The following is a 16,759-nucleotide window of genomic DNA, read 5'->3' as shown; positions in this document are numbered from 1 at the left end:
GTTGCTTTCAGTGGTAACTTGGCAGAGTTTCGTCAATTTTGAATTTAATTGTGAATGTGGAGGGTCATTTAAAGTAGACTTGTTACACTGGATTTACTGTTCGTTTAACAATGGCGACTCCAACCAAACCTAGACAGGCCATGGCCACTGAAGAAAAGTTTTAGATCAAGTGAAAGTGATTAAAATGAGTGTAAGTGGATGACCCGTCATCTGAATTCTGATCAGTATTAGTTATTCTATTAAGAGACCACTCTTTATTAAAACACCACTTTTCAATTTCCCTTGGGCGGTCTCTTATTACAGATTGGACTGTACAAGAAACTAGTCGTTTCTTTAACTTGTAGAAGATTTTGAGTACCACAAATAACTAGTTGTTTCTTTAACTTGTAGAAGATTTCAAGTACCACAAATAACTAGTTGTTTCTTTAACTTGTAGAAGATTTTGAGTACCACAAATAACTAGTTGTTTCTTAACTTGTTCTTTAGTACACAAATAACTAGTGTAGAAGATTTTAGAAATTTTGTACCACAATTCTTTAGTTGTAAGATTTCGAGTACCACAAATAACTAGTTGTTTCTTTAACTTGTAGAAGATTTTGAGTACCACAAATAACTAGTTGTTTCTTTAACTTGTAGAAGATTTTGAGTACCACAAATAACTAGTTGTTTCTTTAACTTGTAGAAGATTTTGAGTACCACAAATAACTAGTTGTTTCTTTAACTTGTAGAAGATTTTGAGTACCACAAAAGTCGTGATTTACTTGAGAAGATGTACAATAACATTGTAGAGGATCCATACATTGTTAACGGGTCTGTCAAGTTCTGGTTCACAGCCTTCAATGAATGGTTCGACATGATGAAGGAAGACCCTTCAGTGGCCCCATCCATGAATGGAGGTAGGTACTACTATACAAAATGAAGCTCCTAAACTTTAATTAGTTAAAGTTCCAGTAGGTCAACCTGATTAAAATACTTATCCTTTTTCTCACGTAATTCCATAGAGGATCTGACAACACCCATTCTGGGTCACATTATTATGAACATTCAAATTGACCAATCAAATTACTACATGGTGTATGTACTCCCAAATTTCTTGATGGGGACAATATAGTTGTGAGAGCCTTCAAAATTATTAGCTCGCCTATTCGAAGAATAGGGGGAGCTAATGTTGTCACCCTGGCGTCGGCGTCAGTGTTGGCGTCCCATTTTTTAAGTTTTTGAGCAAGTTTCTGTTTTGTCATTGTTTAAGCTTCAACTTCTTCTGAATAGGCGAGCTTTGCTGTTCTCAACAGCTCTTGTTTTTGTATATGAAGTTATTTTACCCATAGAGCACATCATAGCTATTTGTTTATGTATACTGTGATGAAAAGATGCAAAATAAATTTTACTGTCCAGATATCTATATCAAATATGTCCTCATGCAAAAGGAATCTCATTTCACATTTATTCAATGGACATGTAGATTCCACATCTGAAATACATTGTAAAGCACATTAAGCAAATAAGTTCATAAGTAGCTAAACGTTGCATTTCTGATCAAATCAAGTTTACAGTTGTTTTAAAGAATATAAAACATAATTTTGTTGAAGGAACAAGTGAAGTGTATCATAGTTTTCTTCTTCTTTCAGTATGTTACAGAATATCATTGTAATAATACCAGATAACTAAATTTTGTGTTTTGAAATATAAGTTTGTGTTGGTAAACTTTAATAGAATAATAGTTGAAATGAAATTCCTTTCAGTGTGAATGAGGTGCAAACTTTTGTGCATTTCATTTAATCACAGTAATGTGGATGGCATCCCCTCATACTAAATTCCATTGACAATTCCTATTTTATGTTTCAGATGTTGAGTACCCTTATTCTAAAGCTTGGTTTGCCCTACTTGTACACAGATTTCTCTACCATACACCCCAGGGTCAAGCCTACAGACAGTTTATCAAGTTTCAGAATGCCTCCACGACTGGAAACCCTATCATCCTGGTAAGTCTATACAGGGTTAAAAATTTGTGGTATTAATCTGTTAAATAAATAAAATTTTATAGCTTTTTCATGCTAAAGAGATATAAAAGAACAATATTAACCTTCAGAAATCTCAGAACATTACACTCAGTGTTTATGAAATACAATTATAATGGCTTTTGGTTTCATCAAATTGTAGACTAATAACAAACAAACAAATTTGTGTTAAATCTTTTTAATAATACCAAGGTTTTTAAAAGCTTTAAATTAAAATTGAAATCATATATCATAATAAATTTTGTTTTCTGCCCACCAGTCTTTTAAAAAAAAAAAAAAAAAAAAAATCTAGATCCTTTTATCATTTTGTAAACATGCTATATAATAGGTTAAATGGATCTAAAAACAAATTGTTAGTGAATTTCAGTAAACAAAATCCCTTCAAAATGACTACACCAAAATATCCTGTACTTAAGAAATGTCCACATTTCATCCATTGATCTTACAGGGGACTTACTTTACACTTCAACATACCTATCAACCGGACTCCAAGTCAGAGATCATTGCCATGGAGAGCTTGAGACATATCTTAGACAATTCTGGCCTACCAGGGGGAGGCTGCTTCGCTTACACTGATGTATACCTCACCTACGAAACAAATAAGGTATTTCACATAGTTATTTGATATATTCCATTGCCAGTGTAGTGTTGGCAAGACTTAGTAGAACTTTTTGCAAAAATGTACTGTTGGAAACATTTCCAATATTGTGCTTGTAAGTGTAAATTTACTGGATATCCGTAATAGGAAATCTTTTTCTAGGATCATTAAGGTTTTTTAATTAAAACTGAAACAAGTTGACAGATTTCCTAAAATTCCTTGACTAAAATGTATTTTGCCAGCAGTTTGTGAGCTGACATGTTTTTGTATTCCTTTTTTTCCCCAGATCCTACAGCGAGAGTTGTACCGGAATCTGTTACTGGCTGTTATCTGTGTGTTTATTGTCACACTGATACTGATTGCAAACTTTCGCACAAGTCTCATCGTCTTCACATGTGTCATCTTTACATTGGTAAGGGTCAGGGGTCAAATGGTATATGTCATTTCCACCTTGGTAGTGTTGAGTAGAGTGTAGAGATCAAGGAAAAACTAGAGATCATCTCCACATATCTAGATAAATGACGCATGCAGTTGTATCCAACAAAGATGGGGATGGGGTGTCAAAGTTGAGATTAAAACTGCAATGCTCTGGTAGGAAAGATGTTTAACATTCAAATTCTACATATTTAGCTCCACAGCTGTTGTGAGCTTAATTCAACATTATACACTTTCAAAGTGCTGTTCATTGCTAAAGCTATATCATTGGTTTTTCTAGGTTTTCTCTAGGAACATTGTCATGCATCCTTAATTGGCTAATGTTACTTATAGAACATTAACTACAATCAAAGAATGATGTCATTAATTATTGATAGACAATTGATATAGCTTATAATATGAAAATAGTTTCGTTGCTTCATGTTGAAGAATCAGGTCTCCACTTTAAGCTATATATAGATATCATTTTTTGAAGTCATATAATTACAATGAATCTGTTTAAAATGATGTTAACATCTTATATTGGTGTATTTCAGGTGGATGTGGCTGGCACACTTCACTTTTGGGGTGTTACCATAGATACCGCCAGCAGTATCCTGCTCACCCTGTCTGTTGGCCTAGCAGTAGACTACTCCGCACACATAGGCCACATGTTCATGACAGTACAGGGATCTAGACCAGGTACACATCATCCTTCTAAGACTGACATACATACTGTCAATTTGAATATTTTGAAGATTGGATATTTTGACGAAATTTTATTGATATGGGCAGATTATATTTTGGTTAAATTTGCTGTTTCCTTGTGTTCTGTGTCAGATTTGATGCTGATGCAATTACCAGGTACATACAGCTTTTAAACCCTTATTGCACATATTAACAATCTGATTACGTACATTTCTAGGTAATTATTAGTAAGACAACATGTTTCCAGTTTGGGTTAAAAATCAGACTTGTTTCCCATTTAATACTGAGACAACTAACTCAACATAACAAAAATAACATAGCTAAAATTAATATAGTCATTTTGCCGCTATTGTGCCTTGCTCCAAAAAACCCAAAATGTTACCATATCCAAAAGCTTTGAGGACAATGCCGTCTTTCAATGTTTGATCACAGTGTCCACACTAGAAATGAGCTTTCTACCTTACAGAGCGTGTTGTGGCTACACTAAAGAAGATCGGACCAGCAGTATTCAGTGGTGGCTTTAGTACATTTCTAGCCTTCCTACTGTTGTGTAACAGTTATAGTTACGGGTTCTCTCTGTTCTTCAGGGTAAGTTGTCATAACTTTGCAGTTGCAATTGGTATTCTATTTCTTACATTGTAATAAGTCACATGATTTACGTTTAATTATCTTGTGGTTTCCTTCTCTCACACTCAAAATAGTTTTTCTCCCTCACACTCAAAATCGTTTCCCTCCCTTACACTCAAAATATTTTCCCTCCCTCACACTCAAAATGCAAAATGGTTTCCCTCCCTCACACTCAAAATGCAAAATGGTTTCCCTCCCTCACACTCAAAATGGTTTACCTCCCTCACACTCAAAAAGATTTCCTACCGCACAATCAAAATGGTTTCCCTCCCTCACAATCAAAATCGTTTCCCTCCCTTACACTCAAAATATTTTCCCTCCCTCACACTCAAAATATTTTCCCTCCCTCACACTCAAAATGGTTTCCCTCCCTCACACTCAAAATATTTTCCCTCCCTCACACTCAAAATGGTTCCCTCCCTCATACTGTCCTTCCTTCTTGCCCAAAGTAGCACTCTTACCTGATACCTGATACCCATTGTAGTTTCCCTTCCTTAAACTATAGGTAGTGTTACCCCATGCTAGTCATCCTTGACATGAAACTTAGTTCCCATTTCTCGACCTTGGTTCCCATAGTATTGCCTTTCCACAAATAAATTATTAGTTTTGTACATTTGGTTGTAGGTGTTTTTCACAGTTGTGTTATTTGGGCTGTTCCATGGACTAATCTACCTCCCAGTGGTGCTGAGCTGGATCGGACCAGAACCATATGACACTCACGTAACAGTGGAAGACAGAGCAAATATTTATATTCCAGAGTGTAAATGCCATAGCCAAGGACAGACAAATCATATAGATCCATCAGCACAGGTGAGTTATCTCCCCTCTATCCTTACTATCAAACATGACTTTATAAAATAACACATTATTTTCTTTTACTTTCAAGGGATTTTTGTTTTAGTAATAGATAAGGGGTAATATCCACCATTTGTCAATTATAGAATTATTTTGTATTTTTGCGGATTTTTTTTGTAAGAATTTCAGTAAAATAGCTTAATATAGAGTTTAATATACAATTATTCTCTATGTATAGAAATAATGTGAAATAATTTAACCTGACTTTGTTTATGTTTTGTAACTATCTAGACATTGATTGATGACTACAACACAAGGTTTGTGTGTGATTTTGTTTGTGAATGACTTAATCGTGATGGTGATTTACTGGGTTGGACTTAATCTGTTACATTGGTTGCTATGGATACAATGACTGCATGTCTTTGTGGTTTTCTTTGATTGGAGGAAAAGTACAGACAATATTTCAATGAATGTGGTGTGTGTGGTGAAAGTGCTTCAAGGACGAGGTATTACATTATCCAAGTTATCCTTATGAAATAGTTATAAAAATAACGGTTGATTAAGGAAAATTATATTTAAAATAACAGATTCCAATATTTCAATGTAAAATGAAGAGATATCTGATAAATTGACATTTTAACAGTTATAAATATAAACTTTATTTTTTTTAAGTCAATTGTTAAACAATATAACTTATACAAACCACTTTCGATGGCATGGATAAAAGCTTGCGAGGGCTTTTAACCAATTAGTTATAGATTCATCAAATCGAGGAATTCTATCCTCTTTCTCCATTTTGGTTGTGACCTGTGTCCTATTCCACAGTTTAAGACGATCATTAAAGGACATCCAAACCCCTTGTTGTTAAATGTTAACTTCTGATAAAACTTTAAATTAAATTATCGACAGGGGAATCATTGAGAAATTAAACCCAAACAATCTTGGTCAATGAATAGTGTGTTACTAAATCTCAGCGACAGAATAACTGTTTTTGTGTGAATAATATTCTAAATATCCCTCAAATATTTATCATTTTTATGTGAACGATATTCTTAATATCCCCAAAAGGTTCATTATTTTTGGTGTAAATGATATTCAAAATATTGTCAAAGTATTTATTTTTGTGTGAATGATATTCTAAATACATATGTATCACCAAAATATTCATAATTTTCATATGAAATGATATTCTAAATATTCTTAAAAGTTTAAGTATTTTTTTGAGTGAATAATATTCTAAATATGCCTACAGTGATCATTATTTTTGAGTGAAAGATATTCTGAATATCCCCAAAATATATGCATTTAATTTTTTGTGTGAACAATAATCTAAATATCCCCAAAATATTAATTATTTTTGAGTGAATAATATTCTTAATTTCCTTAAAATTATGAAGTGATCATTATTTTTGAGTGAATAATATTCTGAATATCCCCAAAATATATACATTTAATTTCTTTTGTGAACGATAATCTAAATATCCCCAAAATATTAATTATTTTTGAGTGAATAATATTCTTAATTTCCTTAAAATTATGAAAAGGTAGCTTTAAGACAGAGTGATGAGATATAGTAGAAGTGGTTGTGGGAATATCATACCTTGGGAAGCATGTGCTTGTGTTTTAATATTGTAAGTGGGAAGGAGAGGTTGGTGTGATGAAAACTTTGTATTTTACTCACAGAAATCAACTCTGCGGTAAGTACGACCATCACCAGCGTCATTTGGACTCATCAGACAGACAAACTCAGTTGGTTAAAATGATATTCTGTAGAACCAAAATTCAAAAAATAATTTTTTAAAAAGATGACTACAAAAATGTATTACAAATATCATGGAAATTTTTTTCATAATACAGTATTTTATGTTTGATTTTGTGTTCTATTATACTTCATGTCATTTTAACCAACTAAGCCGCAAACAAATGCATTATCTCACTTACATTTGCTTGCATTTATTGACGTTTTGTTTGCATTTTACTGGTCTGTTTTCTTTGCTTTTTGAAATTTTGTTTGCATTTGATTTTTACTATGTTTCTGGTTCTCAATTTTCTTGACCTATATTTAAGTTTTCCAATGTTATTCTTTTAGTAATATTTTATTATTGTTCTTTACCTTCATTTCATTTACTTGTCTGTAACTTTTTCTGAAGTTATAGCTACCGTAGTGTTTTTACTTTTGTTCTTTAATATCTTCTTGTTATAGGTCTCTCTAACCACTCTTGCCATGGCACAGGACATTTAACACGTTTTCACCACTTGTTCATGTCCGTTACGTTCAGACAAAAAAAAAAAAAAAATCTGAACTAAATTCATTTCAACTTTCCTTTAATGTAAAAGTTAAAATTTGCATGAATTGTGTATTTGGTTGCCTTGGTAACCAGGTAAATAACAGAAAATTTTCAGGTTGCTGATACTCATTAAAAACTTTATAAAAGTATATGATATGATATACAGTTGGGTTGAATGTTACTTTTTAAGCTATCTGTTCGTACAGTTCTAGTACCACATGGGTAAACAGGTTTCTTAACACTCCCATCACCAGGAAAATAAGCATGATTGTGCATGTAAACATTCCCTACTAGTATAGTGGTTGTTTTGAACAGTTATGAAAATGAAGAATCTCTTTATGAATATGTTTGTCATTGGCATCTCATAAAATCACCATCTTCATAAATAGGATGTCCTTTGACATGTTTTAGATGCAGTAGCAGAATAGAATATAACATAGGTCTGTCAAGTTTTCTCCCATATTTAAAAAAAATCAGATTAGGAATTATTTTTATAGTGTTGACAATTAATGGCGTCCTCGACATTAATCTCCGCATGTATCAATGACATCATTGTCAAGCACGTGTGAGCTGTCTTTTCCCTAGCAACCGCTGGATAACCCTTTCAGGTATGGGAGAATGTGATATCAATACATACCCACAAGGGCAGATAACTCTGTAATATATGTAATTACAGAATAGAGGGTATATACACAGAATAGTTTAAACACTGTATCAAAAAAGTACTTAGTGTATAGGGATTTAAAAATGCTACAAACTAAATCTATGAGCTGGTACATTATATCTGCATGGTTTGACTGCTAGTATTGTTTGGTTTGTGTAAGTGAACAAAATATATGGATTGTCTATGCTTGTTGTCTATTATTGTAAACTATTGTATCAGTATTCACTTCTCATCAACAAACAAATTTCATTTCCTGTCAAACAACATCCTAGTTCCTTAGCCTTATTTTCAGCATATGAATTCCACTGCTTTCAATCAACATACAGTATCTGTCCGCCGTCACTTAATACACAAGTTCTACCCCCACTCATTTAAAAACACACAATCCACTCTATTCCTGTCAATAATCATATAATGTTCCACACCTATCAACCCATCAAAAACTCTGACCTCTGCCAATTAACAAAACACACCATTACCTGTCTTTCAATACCATTTCTAGCCCTGTTGATAATACAAAAGCTTCATCCCCTGTCAATCAACACAGAATCTCAACCCCATGTCAGTCAACACAGAAGATCTATCCCCTGTCATTCAACACAAAAGCTCCATCCCCTTGCCATCAACACAAAAAATACCCTTGTCATTCAATGCAAAACTTTATTTGTCATTTAGGACCCGAAACTGCTTAAAGTTATCATTTAGGAATTATATTCTTTTGAGATTGCTTTTACTAAATATCTCATACTGTCTTGTTTTCTTGCTTCAGGTGCCTTTACACACTTCATATTACCGTAGAAATAATAAGATCTAAAGTTAACAAATTTCATCACCTTTTGTCGTACATGTTTTTAGATCTATAAGACTGCTTGAAGTATATCCTTTGAGAAATATCTGGTATTGTAACAGCTAGCTGATGTATCAAGTTCAGACCCTATGGGTCTCCTGTACGCACCATTTCAGAAGTAAACTGTCTGCATGATACAAGAATTTTATCATTGATAGCACATTTTGCACATAAGACAGAAAGTGATTATAAAAACAAAACAAAACAATGTTTATTTTTTCTATCTGATAAGCATAATGAAATAAAATGAAAAAATGATACTGTACCATTTTGGTTGATAAAATATGCATTTGCTTTTTGCTGTGACAGCTAGGATCAGATTTAGCACTTCTTCACTACATTTGTAGGGAATCAAACGATCAGGAAGCTTTGTGGGTTCCACAAGAAGAGGTAGTTGTTGTGGACAATTTGGAGTCAGAATCAACGACAACAGACACAGCCAAGGCCCCTCTTCTAAACAGGTAATGTGTTATATTGAAAAATAGAGTTACAAGATAACAAAATAATAGGATTGGATGTCTTGAAGTCACAAATACTGGAAAGTCGGACTAATCATACTCAAACCATGTCATTTTCCCATTGAAACTGTTGTATTACAGGACATCAGAAAATTTTAATGAGGGATGCCAAGATCCTTCTGAGACATCGTGTACATAAATTTAGGTTTCCAGTCAGTAGATGCAACCCTTCCTAATTAGTTACTATCTGGAGATTTTATTAGTAATTTTCATAATTGTATAATTTCTAATTATGTGTGGCTGTCAAAACAGAAATTTAATGCACAAAATGAATGTAACGTTACCTTTTCTTTTTCCAAATAATGTCCCTTTCAATACATTCCCCTCTATGCACACTTATATGCATATCGTAAATATGTTTTAATGTTCTATTTGTATAGCTCAAAGGATATGATAACCCCACAGGACCTTCAATCATCTCTGACAACTTCCACTTCTATACAACAATCAAATACCATGGAAACAAGTCCCAACCAACAGAAAAGGTAAGGCCACACCACAATAGATACATGTTGTACATGTACAAAACATGGAAGGTAAGGCCACACCACAATAGATACATGTTATATGTGTAACAAACATGGAAGGTAAGGCCACATTAAAATAGATACATGTTGTACGTGTACTCAACATGAAAGATAAGGCCACACTACAATAGATACTTGTTGTATGTGTACTCAACATGAAAGGTAAGGCCACACTACAATACATACATGTTGTTCATGTACCCAACAGGAAAGGTAAGGCCACACCACAATACATACATGTTGTACGTGTACCCAACAGGAAAGGTAAGGCCACACAACAATAGATTTATGTTGTACGTGTACTCAACAGGGAAGGTAAGGCAACAGCACAATAGATACATGTACGTGTACTCAACAGGGAAGATAAGGCAACACCACAATAGATACATGTTGTACGTGCACCCAACAGGAAAGGTTAGGCCACACAACAATAGATACATGTTGTATGTGTACTCAACATAAAAGGTAAGGCCACGCCACAATAGATATATGTTGTACATGTACCCAACATGAAAGGTAAGGCCACACCACAATACATACATGTTGTACGTGTACCCAACATGAAAGGTAAGGCCACACCACTAGAGATACATGTTGTACGTGTACCCAACATGAAAGGTAAGGCCACACAACAATAGATACATGTTGTGGTAAGGCCACACCACAATACATACATGTTGTACATGTACTCAACAGGGAAGGTAAGGCCACACCACAATAGATACATGTTGTACGTGTACTCAACAGGAAAGGTAAGGCCACATAAACAATAGATATATGTTGTACATGTACCAACATGAAAGGTAAGGCCACATAACAATAGATATATGTTGTACATGTACCCAACATGAAAGGTAAGGCCACACCACAATAGATATATGTTTTACCTGTACCCAACATGAAAGGTAAGGCCACACCACAATACATACATGTTGTACGCGTTCCCAACTTGAAAGTTAATTAGGCCACACTACAATACATACATGTTGTACGTGTACCCAACATGAAAGGTAAGGACACACCACTATAGATATATGTTGTACGTGTAATCAACATGAAAGGTAAGGCCACACCACAATACATACATATTGTACGTGTACACAACATGAAAGGTAAGACCACACAACAATACATACATGTTGTACGTGTACCCAACATGAAAGGTAAGGCCACACCACAATACATACATGTTGTACGTGTACCCAACATGAAAGGTAAGACCACACAACAATACATACATGTTGTACGTGTACCCAACATGAAAGGTAAGGCCACACCACAATACATACATGTTGTACGTGTACCCAACATGAAAGGTAAGGCCACATCACTATAGATATATGTTGTACGTGTAATCAACATGAAAGGTAAGGCCACACCACAATACATACATGTTGTACGTGTACCCAACATGAAAGGTAAGACCACACAACAATACATACATGTTGTACCTGTACCCAACATGAAAGGTAAGGCCACAAAACAATACATACATGTTGTACCTGTACCCAACATGAAAGGTAAGGCCACACCACAATAGATACATGTTGTACCTGTACCCAACATGAAAGGCAAGACCACATAACAATACATACATGTTGTACGTGTACCCAACATGAAAGGTAAGGCCACACCACAATACATACATGTTGTACGTGTACCCAACATTGGTAAGGCCACACAACAATAGATACATATTGTACCTGTACCCAACATGAAAGGTAAGGCCACTCCACAATACATACATGTTGTACGTGTACCCAACAGGGAAGTTAAGGCCACACCACAATAGATATATGTTGTACGTGTACTCAACATGAAAGTTATTCAATGTAAAGTATTAAATTGTGTTACATTTGTAGGAAGAAGATATCTCCAATTGGTTCAGATCCAACGAATGGGGTGGAGATGGAGAAGAAAGGGGAAAACACGAGGTGAAAATAAATGATTATATTGATTTGATTATATGATAGGAGGGAAGACAGTATTATGTTGACAAATCAGTCTGATTTCCTATACTTCTTGATTCCACTTATAAAAACTATAAACTAAAGTATAACTATAAGAAATATACATCTGTATGCAAATAAATTCAGCTACAAAAGAAAGCCATCATATTTAGATTTGTAGCTATTAGTTCAAGATAAAATCAAGATTTAATGACAAGCATATTACACAACATTCGACTGGTTTATTTACTATATTTATTTGTACTTTAGACAATTATCTCTCCTTAGTTGGTCTGTGCTACCACTGCAAGTTTAGGTCTCCCAACATTTACCTATTTTTGTATATTGCTGACAATTATCTCCCCTTGGTTATTCTGAGTAACTGAGTCAAATTTTATTGAAATGTCAAATGGAATAGAGTGTCTCGGTCTACTGTCATGATCTTTTCATCACCAGTTTTTAAGGCTCGATACAAATTTCAAATATTTTTCAACCATTGCCCGAGTTTTTGTCCACATATAAGCCACAGAAGAATATAAAGCACTCTCCAGATTTCCAGGTAAAAAGGTGCGACTTATACTCCAAAAAATACTGTATCTCTCATTGGTTGGTCTCTGTCACTACTGCTAGTTTAGATCTCAAAAGTTGATCAGTTAATCTGTATTTCAGCCAACAATCCCATACAGTCCCAGTAGGACAATTCTCAGAGCCGGGTCAGACCCAGTCCCCTCCCAGTATCGTCAGCAAGGGAACCTCCAGAGCCACAACACCCGACTCGGGCATACAAAACGGACAAGACAGTCCAGCATTGTGAGTTTGGTGTTGAACAATTTCGATATTTAAGGGATAATCAACAAAATGGAATATCACTAAATACAAAAGATATGTTACTGATTTGAATGGATAAGCCTTTTGTATATCTCTCCTTGTCTTTGCCCTCCTACCTCTTTATAGATTGTATATATTGTTAATTGTAACGTAAAAATCAACACCATCCCCCACACACACATGCACACATCCCACACCCACGTATAAACTTGAAGTGTTCAATTGTTTAATCTATGTATACATTTATCTAATATTTATTTGTACAGAAAGACTCAGGACTCAGATATTCAGAACTCACCATGGGTGGTGAGCGGGTCCCAGCTCATTCTTGCCCCCGGGTGGAACGACAACATATCTTCGGAAAACAAACTTCCTCAACGCAATGTCATGGACAAGAAACAGACATCCAGGTGAGTCCAAATTTAATCTGATTCTTCATAACTACAATCCCATAAAGTTTAAATCAATCGATCGAAGCAAATCAAATTGAATCATAAATATGATCATTTTCAAACAAAGATCCCGGAGAGTAAAACTTTTCATTTCGACTTTGATCTTAAAAAAAAGTGAAGTAGCAGACATGAAGTGTTAGGAAAACTAGTTAGTCATGTTGAAACTTGCCCCTTGCCTACCAGAATAACATCCTAGAATGAGGCCCACTGTATCCCATTTCTTTGAAAGCCAATGAAAGTAAGTCAATAAAAATGAGTTGTTAGCATGAAGGGCTTCCATGTTATGTGCTGTATTTAGGAAACATGGTACGAAAGATACCCCTTCCATCTTCCACTTTTCCCACTTGCTACTCTACTTGACTTGATTTAGGATATTTCTTGTATGCCCCTTGATGATGTTAGAATGATAACAAAAAATAATAAATGCACCAGTATATATTGATACTATTTCGCAGGTAACCTGTTTAAAGCCTTACTTACCTTGTCTCCCGTGTCTTCGTTGTAGTATTATGGACCCCACAAAGAAATTTTCGTCTAATGCAGACCAATGACATGTGGACATATGCCTGTGGAAAGAAAACGAAAAGGGCTTTTCGACATAACAGAGAATTTTTAAGTCTTTTTAAATTGTTTTATGTTCCCAAGAAAGTGATAACATGCTTATGCATAACTATTTTTGCTAGAGCATTGGAGTCCTCTGTGTAGACAAAGAAAGGAAAGTGCAACCTGGTCTAAAGTAGTCAAAGGCCAGCTCAATGGTCCAAGGGTAGTATGTATGTCACATTGTCTCCATTGAGGGCCATGATACCTTAGGTGTTAGGGCGTTTGGAGCACTATCAGGAAAGCAGGACAGATCTGCTGCTACGATATCTAGGGTAAAATTTGATAGGGTAGTGGATAAGGAGGGTTCTAGTCTAAATTATACCTCTTCATTTACACAGCCAATCTATATTCACCCGCTCTTATGTTTCTTTACAATATGTTTTATTTACGACTTCACGGTATTTGTTATAACAAGTCAAATTTATTTATATGTTTATTAGAGCCTGTTATCTGAATATGACCAATCATAGTGCTAATTGAGAAGCATGATATCTGATTGGTTTAAGTATAATCAATTAGCATGCAGCTTCAGATAGTTTTGTTTCAATAGTTACCAATTAGTTGGTATTCACAAAGCAGATTAAATTACATTTAAAGACATGATCCATTGTTGGAATGAGATCAGCCACATTCTTAAATGTTTCTTTTGTTATAGAAAAGGTTTTGGACTCTAAGAATATTCCCAACTATAAAAGCATTAGGACTAACAGTCACTAATCATACTAATATTTGTATTTTAACTTATTGTTTTGCAAGTATAGCAAGTAAATGCTTTGTCCCATGAAGGTATGTTGAAATCCACCTTTGAAGCCAATTCATGTGGGTATTTCTTTTGAATGAATGGTTTTCGACAGAACACTTTTCAAATAATGCTCATTTTATCTCTAATATTCTTTACTCTTTGTTACTGTCTCTCATTATTTATTTTTTTATGAATAAATTATAATCTATTTGTCTTGTCTCGCCTTTATCTAATATAATCCAATGCTCACCTCATTCTCCACTTATGAGGATATTATCAATTCAAAACTTATATACAAATTATCTCTATGAAATAGAGAAGAGGACAGATATCTGTTCTGGTAACCGGTAATGCATTACATACTGTAAACATACATGTTTTAGCGGTAATGTTATTTTCGCCTGTTTCACGTCAGAAATGATACCGCTAATTGTATTTCTGTATATTGTTTATATATAGCCATCAGATTAGGTGATAGCGCGAATGATTCATTATACCAACCTGTTGAAAATTACGTTATGCTAAAATTTGTTTGCGCTAAAGTAAGTGCATTTACAGTAGACATATTTTCAATTTGGTGTCACTTTTATTATCAATTGTATGCAGATGCAGTTCAATTTTGTGGATTATGTACAACATTTTAGAAGCATTTCTGAAATGCGGTGTTATACTACACTAAGAGTTTATCGAATGTTATGTAGGTTCTTGTCAAGATATGATCTGACTCCATACATGTATAAAGATAATTTCATATCATTGAATTGTACTTCTCATTTTACATTGGTTCTCAAAATAGGGAAACAGTATGAAATCCGTAATCTTAGAAAGATGAAGGAGAAAAGTAGGAAAATGGATTATGGATGTATTCATTAGTTATGGACAGTGCGAAATACTTTTGGAACACATCCATTAAAGAAATATCACAAAGGTAAGCCTTACAAAGGTATATAAACAATTAAACAAATAAATTATAATTTTTTTATCATTTATTCATCTCTAAGGTGAATTTTCATATGCAGGTAAAATTTTCATACTGTGTATGCTTTTGAGGATCTTTTGATTGTATTTATGTAAACTTTTCTTGGTTTACGGAATAGTTCTAGTTTTAGGGGTAGAGAAGCATTCCACTATCAGATTGTTATCGTACAGAAGGCAGATGAACGGGGCTTTTGTCTCATGTAATCATGCATGTGTGATTTTTTGAAAATCTACCGATTCTTGAATATTTTTAAAACATAAAGCTCAACATATGAATGAATTATTGGAGCATTGATGTATATATTACATTTTTAACTGTATTATGTTGACATGGTAAATGTTATTTTCATTTTAGCGTATGTAATGCCAGCTTTCCACTGTGTTAGTATACGTCAGAAATGAGGCTTTAGGACATCTTCTGTCATACTGGTAATGTCTCATGTCTGATGTCGGGGTCTATGAAAAACTCCGAAAATTATACTCAGAGAAGTTTCTCGACTATTTTCAATATTATCACTTTATGAAGTAGTTTTCGTATATTTTAAAGTTTATATAGCCATCATGGTGATAGCGCGAATGATTCATTATACCAACCTGTTGAAAATTACGTTATGCTAAAATTTGTTTGCGCTAAAGTAAGTGCATTTACAGTAGACATATTTTCAATTGGTGTCACTTTTATTATCAATTGTATGCAGATGCAGTTCAATTTTGGGATTATGTACAACATTTTAGAAGCATTTCTGAAATGCGGTGTTATACTACACTAAGAGTTTATCGAATGTTATGTAGGTTCTTGTCAAGATATGATCTGACTCCATACATGTATAAAGATAATTTCATATCATTGAATTGTACTTCTCATTTTACATTGGTTCTCAAAATAGGGAAACAGTATGAAATCCGTAATCTTAGAAAGATGAAGGAGAAAAGTAGGAAAATGGATTATGGATGTATTCATTAGTTATGGACAGTGCGAAATACTTTTGGAACACATCCATTAAAGAAATATCACAAAGGTAAGCCTTACAAAGGTATATAAACAATTAACAAATAAATTATAATTATTTTATCATTTATTCATCTCTAAGGTGAATTTTCATATGCAGGTAAAATTTTCATACTGTGTATGCTTTTGAGGATCTTTTGATTGTATTTATGTAAACTTTTCTTGGTTTACGGAATAGTTCTAGTTTTAGGGGT

General features: G+C 34.0%; 1 protein-coding gene across 4 annotated transcripts in view; it reads left to right on the top strand.

Annotated features, from left to right (window-relative positions):
- LOC138325256 (patched domain-containing protein 3-like) overlaps positions 1-15,028 on the top strand; it is a 49,130-nt gene extending 34,102 nt beyond the window's left edge. Inside the window, exons 12-25 of one of the 4 annotated variants that reach the window (XM_069270780.1) lie at positions 729-896; positions 1,846-1,982; positions 2,467-2,622; positions 2,903-3,028; positions 3,588-3,732; positions 4,205-4,326; positions 4,990-5,175; positions 6,844-6,857; positions 9,307-9,420; positions 9,858-9,962; positions 11,867-11,938; positions 12,623-12,763; positions 13,048-13,191; positions 13,739-15,028. In XM_069270780.1, the coding sequence (XP_069126881.1) occupies positions 729-896; positions 1,846-1,982; positions 2,467-2,622; positions 2,903-3,028; positions 3,588-3,732; positions 4,205-4,326; positions 4,990-5,175; positions 6,844-6,857; positions 9,307-9,420; positions 9,858-9,962; positions 11,867-11,938; positions 12,623-12,763; positions 13,048-13,191; positions 13,739-13,784 (1,676 nt within the window). In that variant the 3' untranslated portion in view covers positions 13,785-15,028. Of the gene's footprint in view, positions 1-728; positions 897-1,845; positions 1,983-2,466; positions 2,623-2,902; positions 3,029-3,587; positions 3,733-4,204; positions 4,327-4,989; positions 5,176-5,451; positions 5,478-6,843; positions 6,858-9,306; positions 9,421-9,857; positions 9,963-11,866; positions 11,939-12,622; positions 12,764-13,047; positions 13,192-13,738 lie in introns of those variants that run through there. The other 3 variants (XM_069270779.1, XM_069270781.1, XR_011208753.1) reach the window with 3 other exon arrangements.
- Positions 15,029-16,759: the final 1,731 nt, after the last annotated feature.

This window comes from Argopecten irradians, chromosome 6 (assembly GCF_041381155.1).
Source record: "Argopecten irradians isolate NY chromosome 6, Ai_NY, whole genome shotgun sequence".
In the NCBI taxonomy this organism is placed as follows: domain Eukaryota; kingdom Metazoa; phylum Mollusca; class Bivalvia; order Pectinida; family Pectinidae; genus Argopecten; species Argopecten irradians.
Note: the sequence above shows the minus strand (reverse complement) of the source record. Positions and strands in the feature narration are given on the sequence as shown.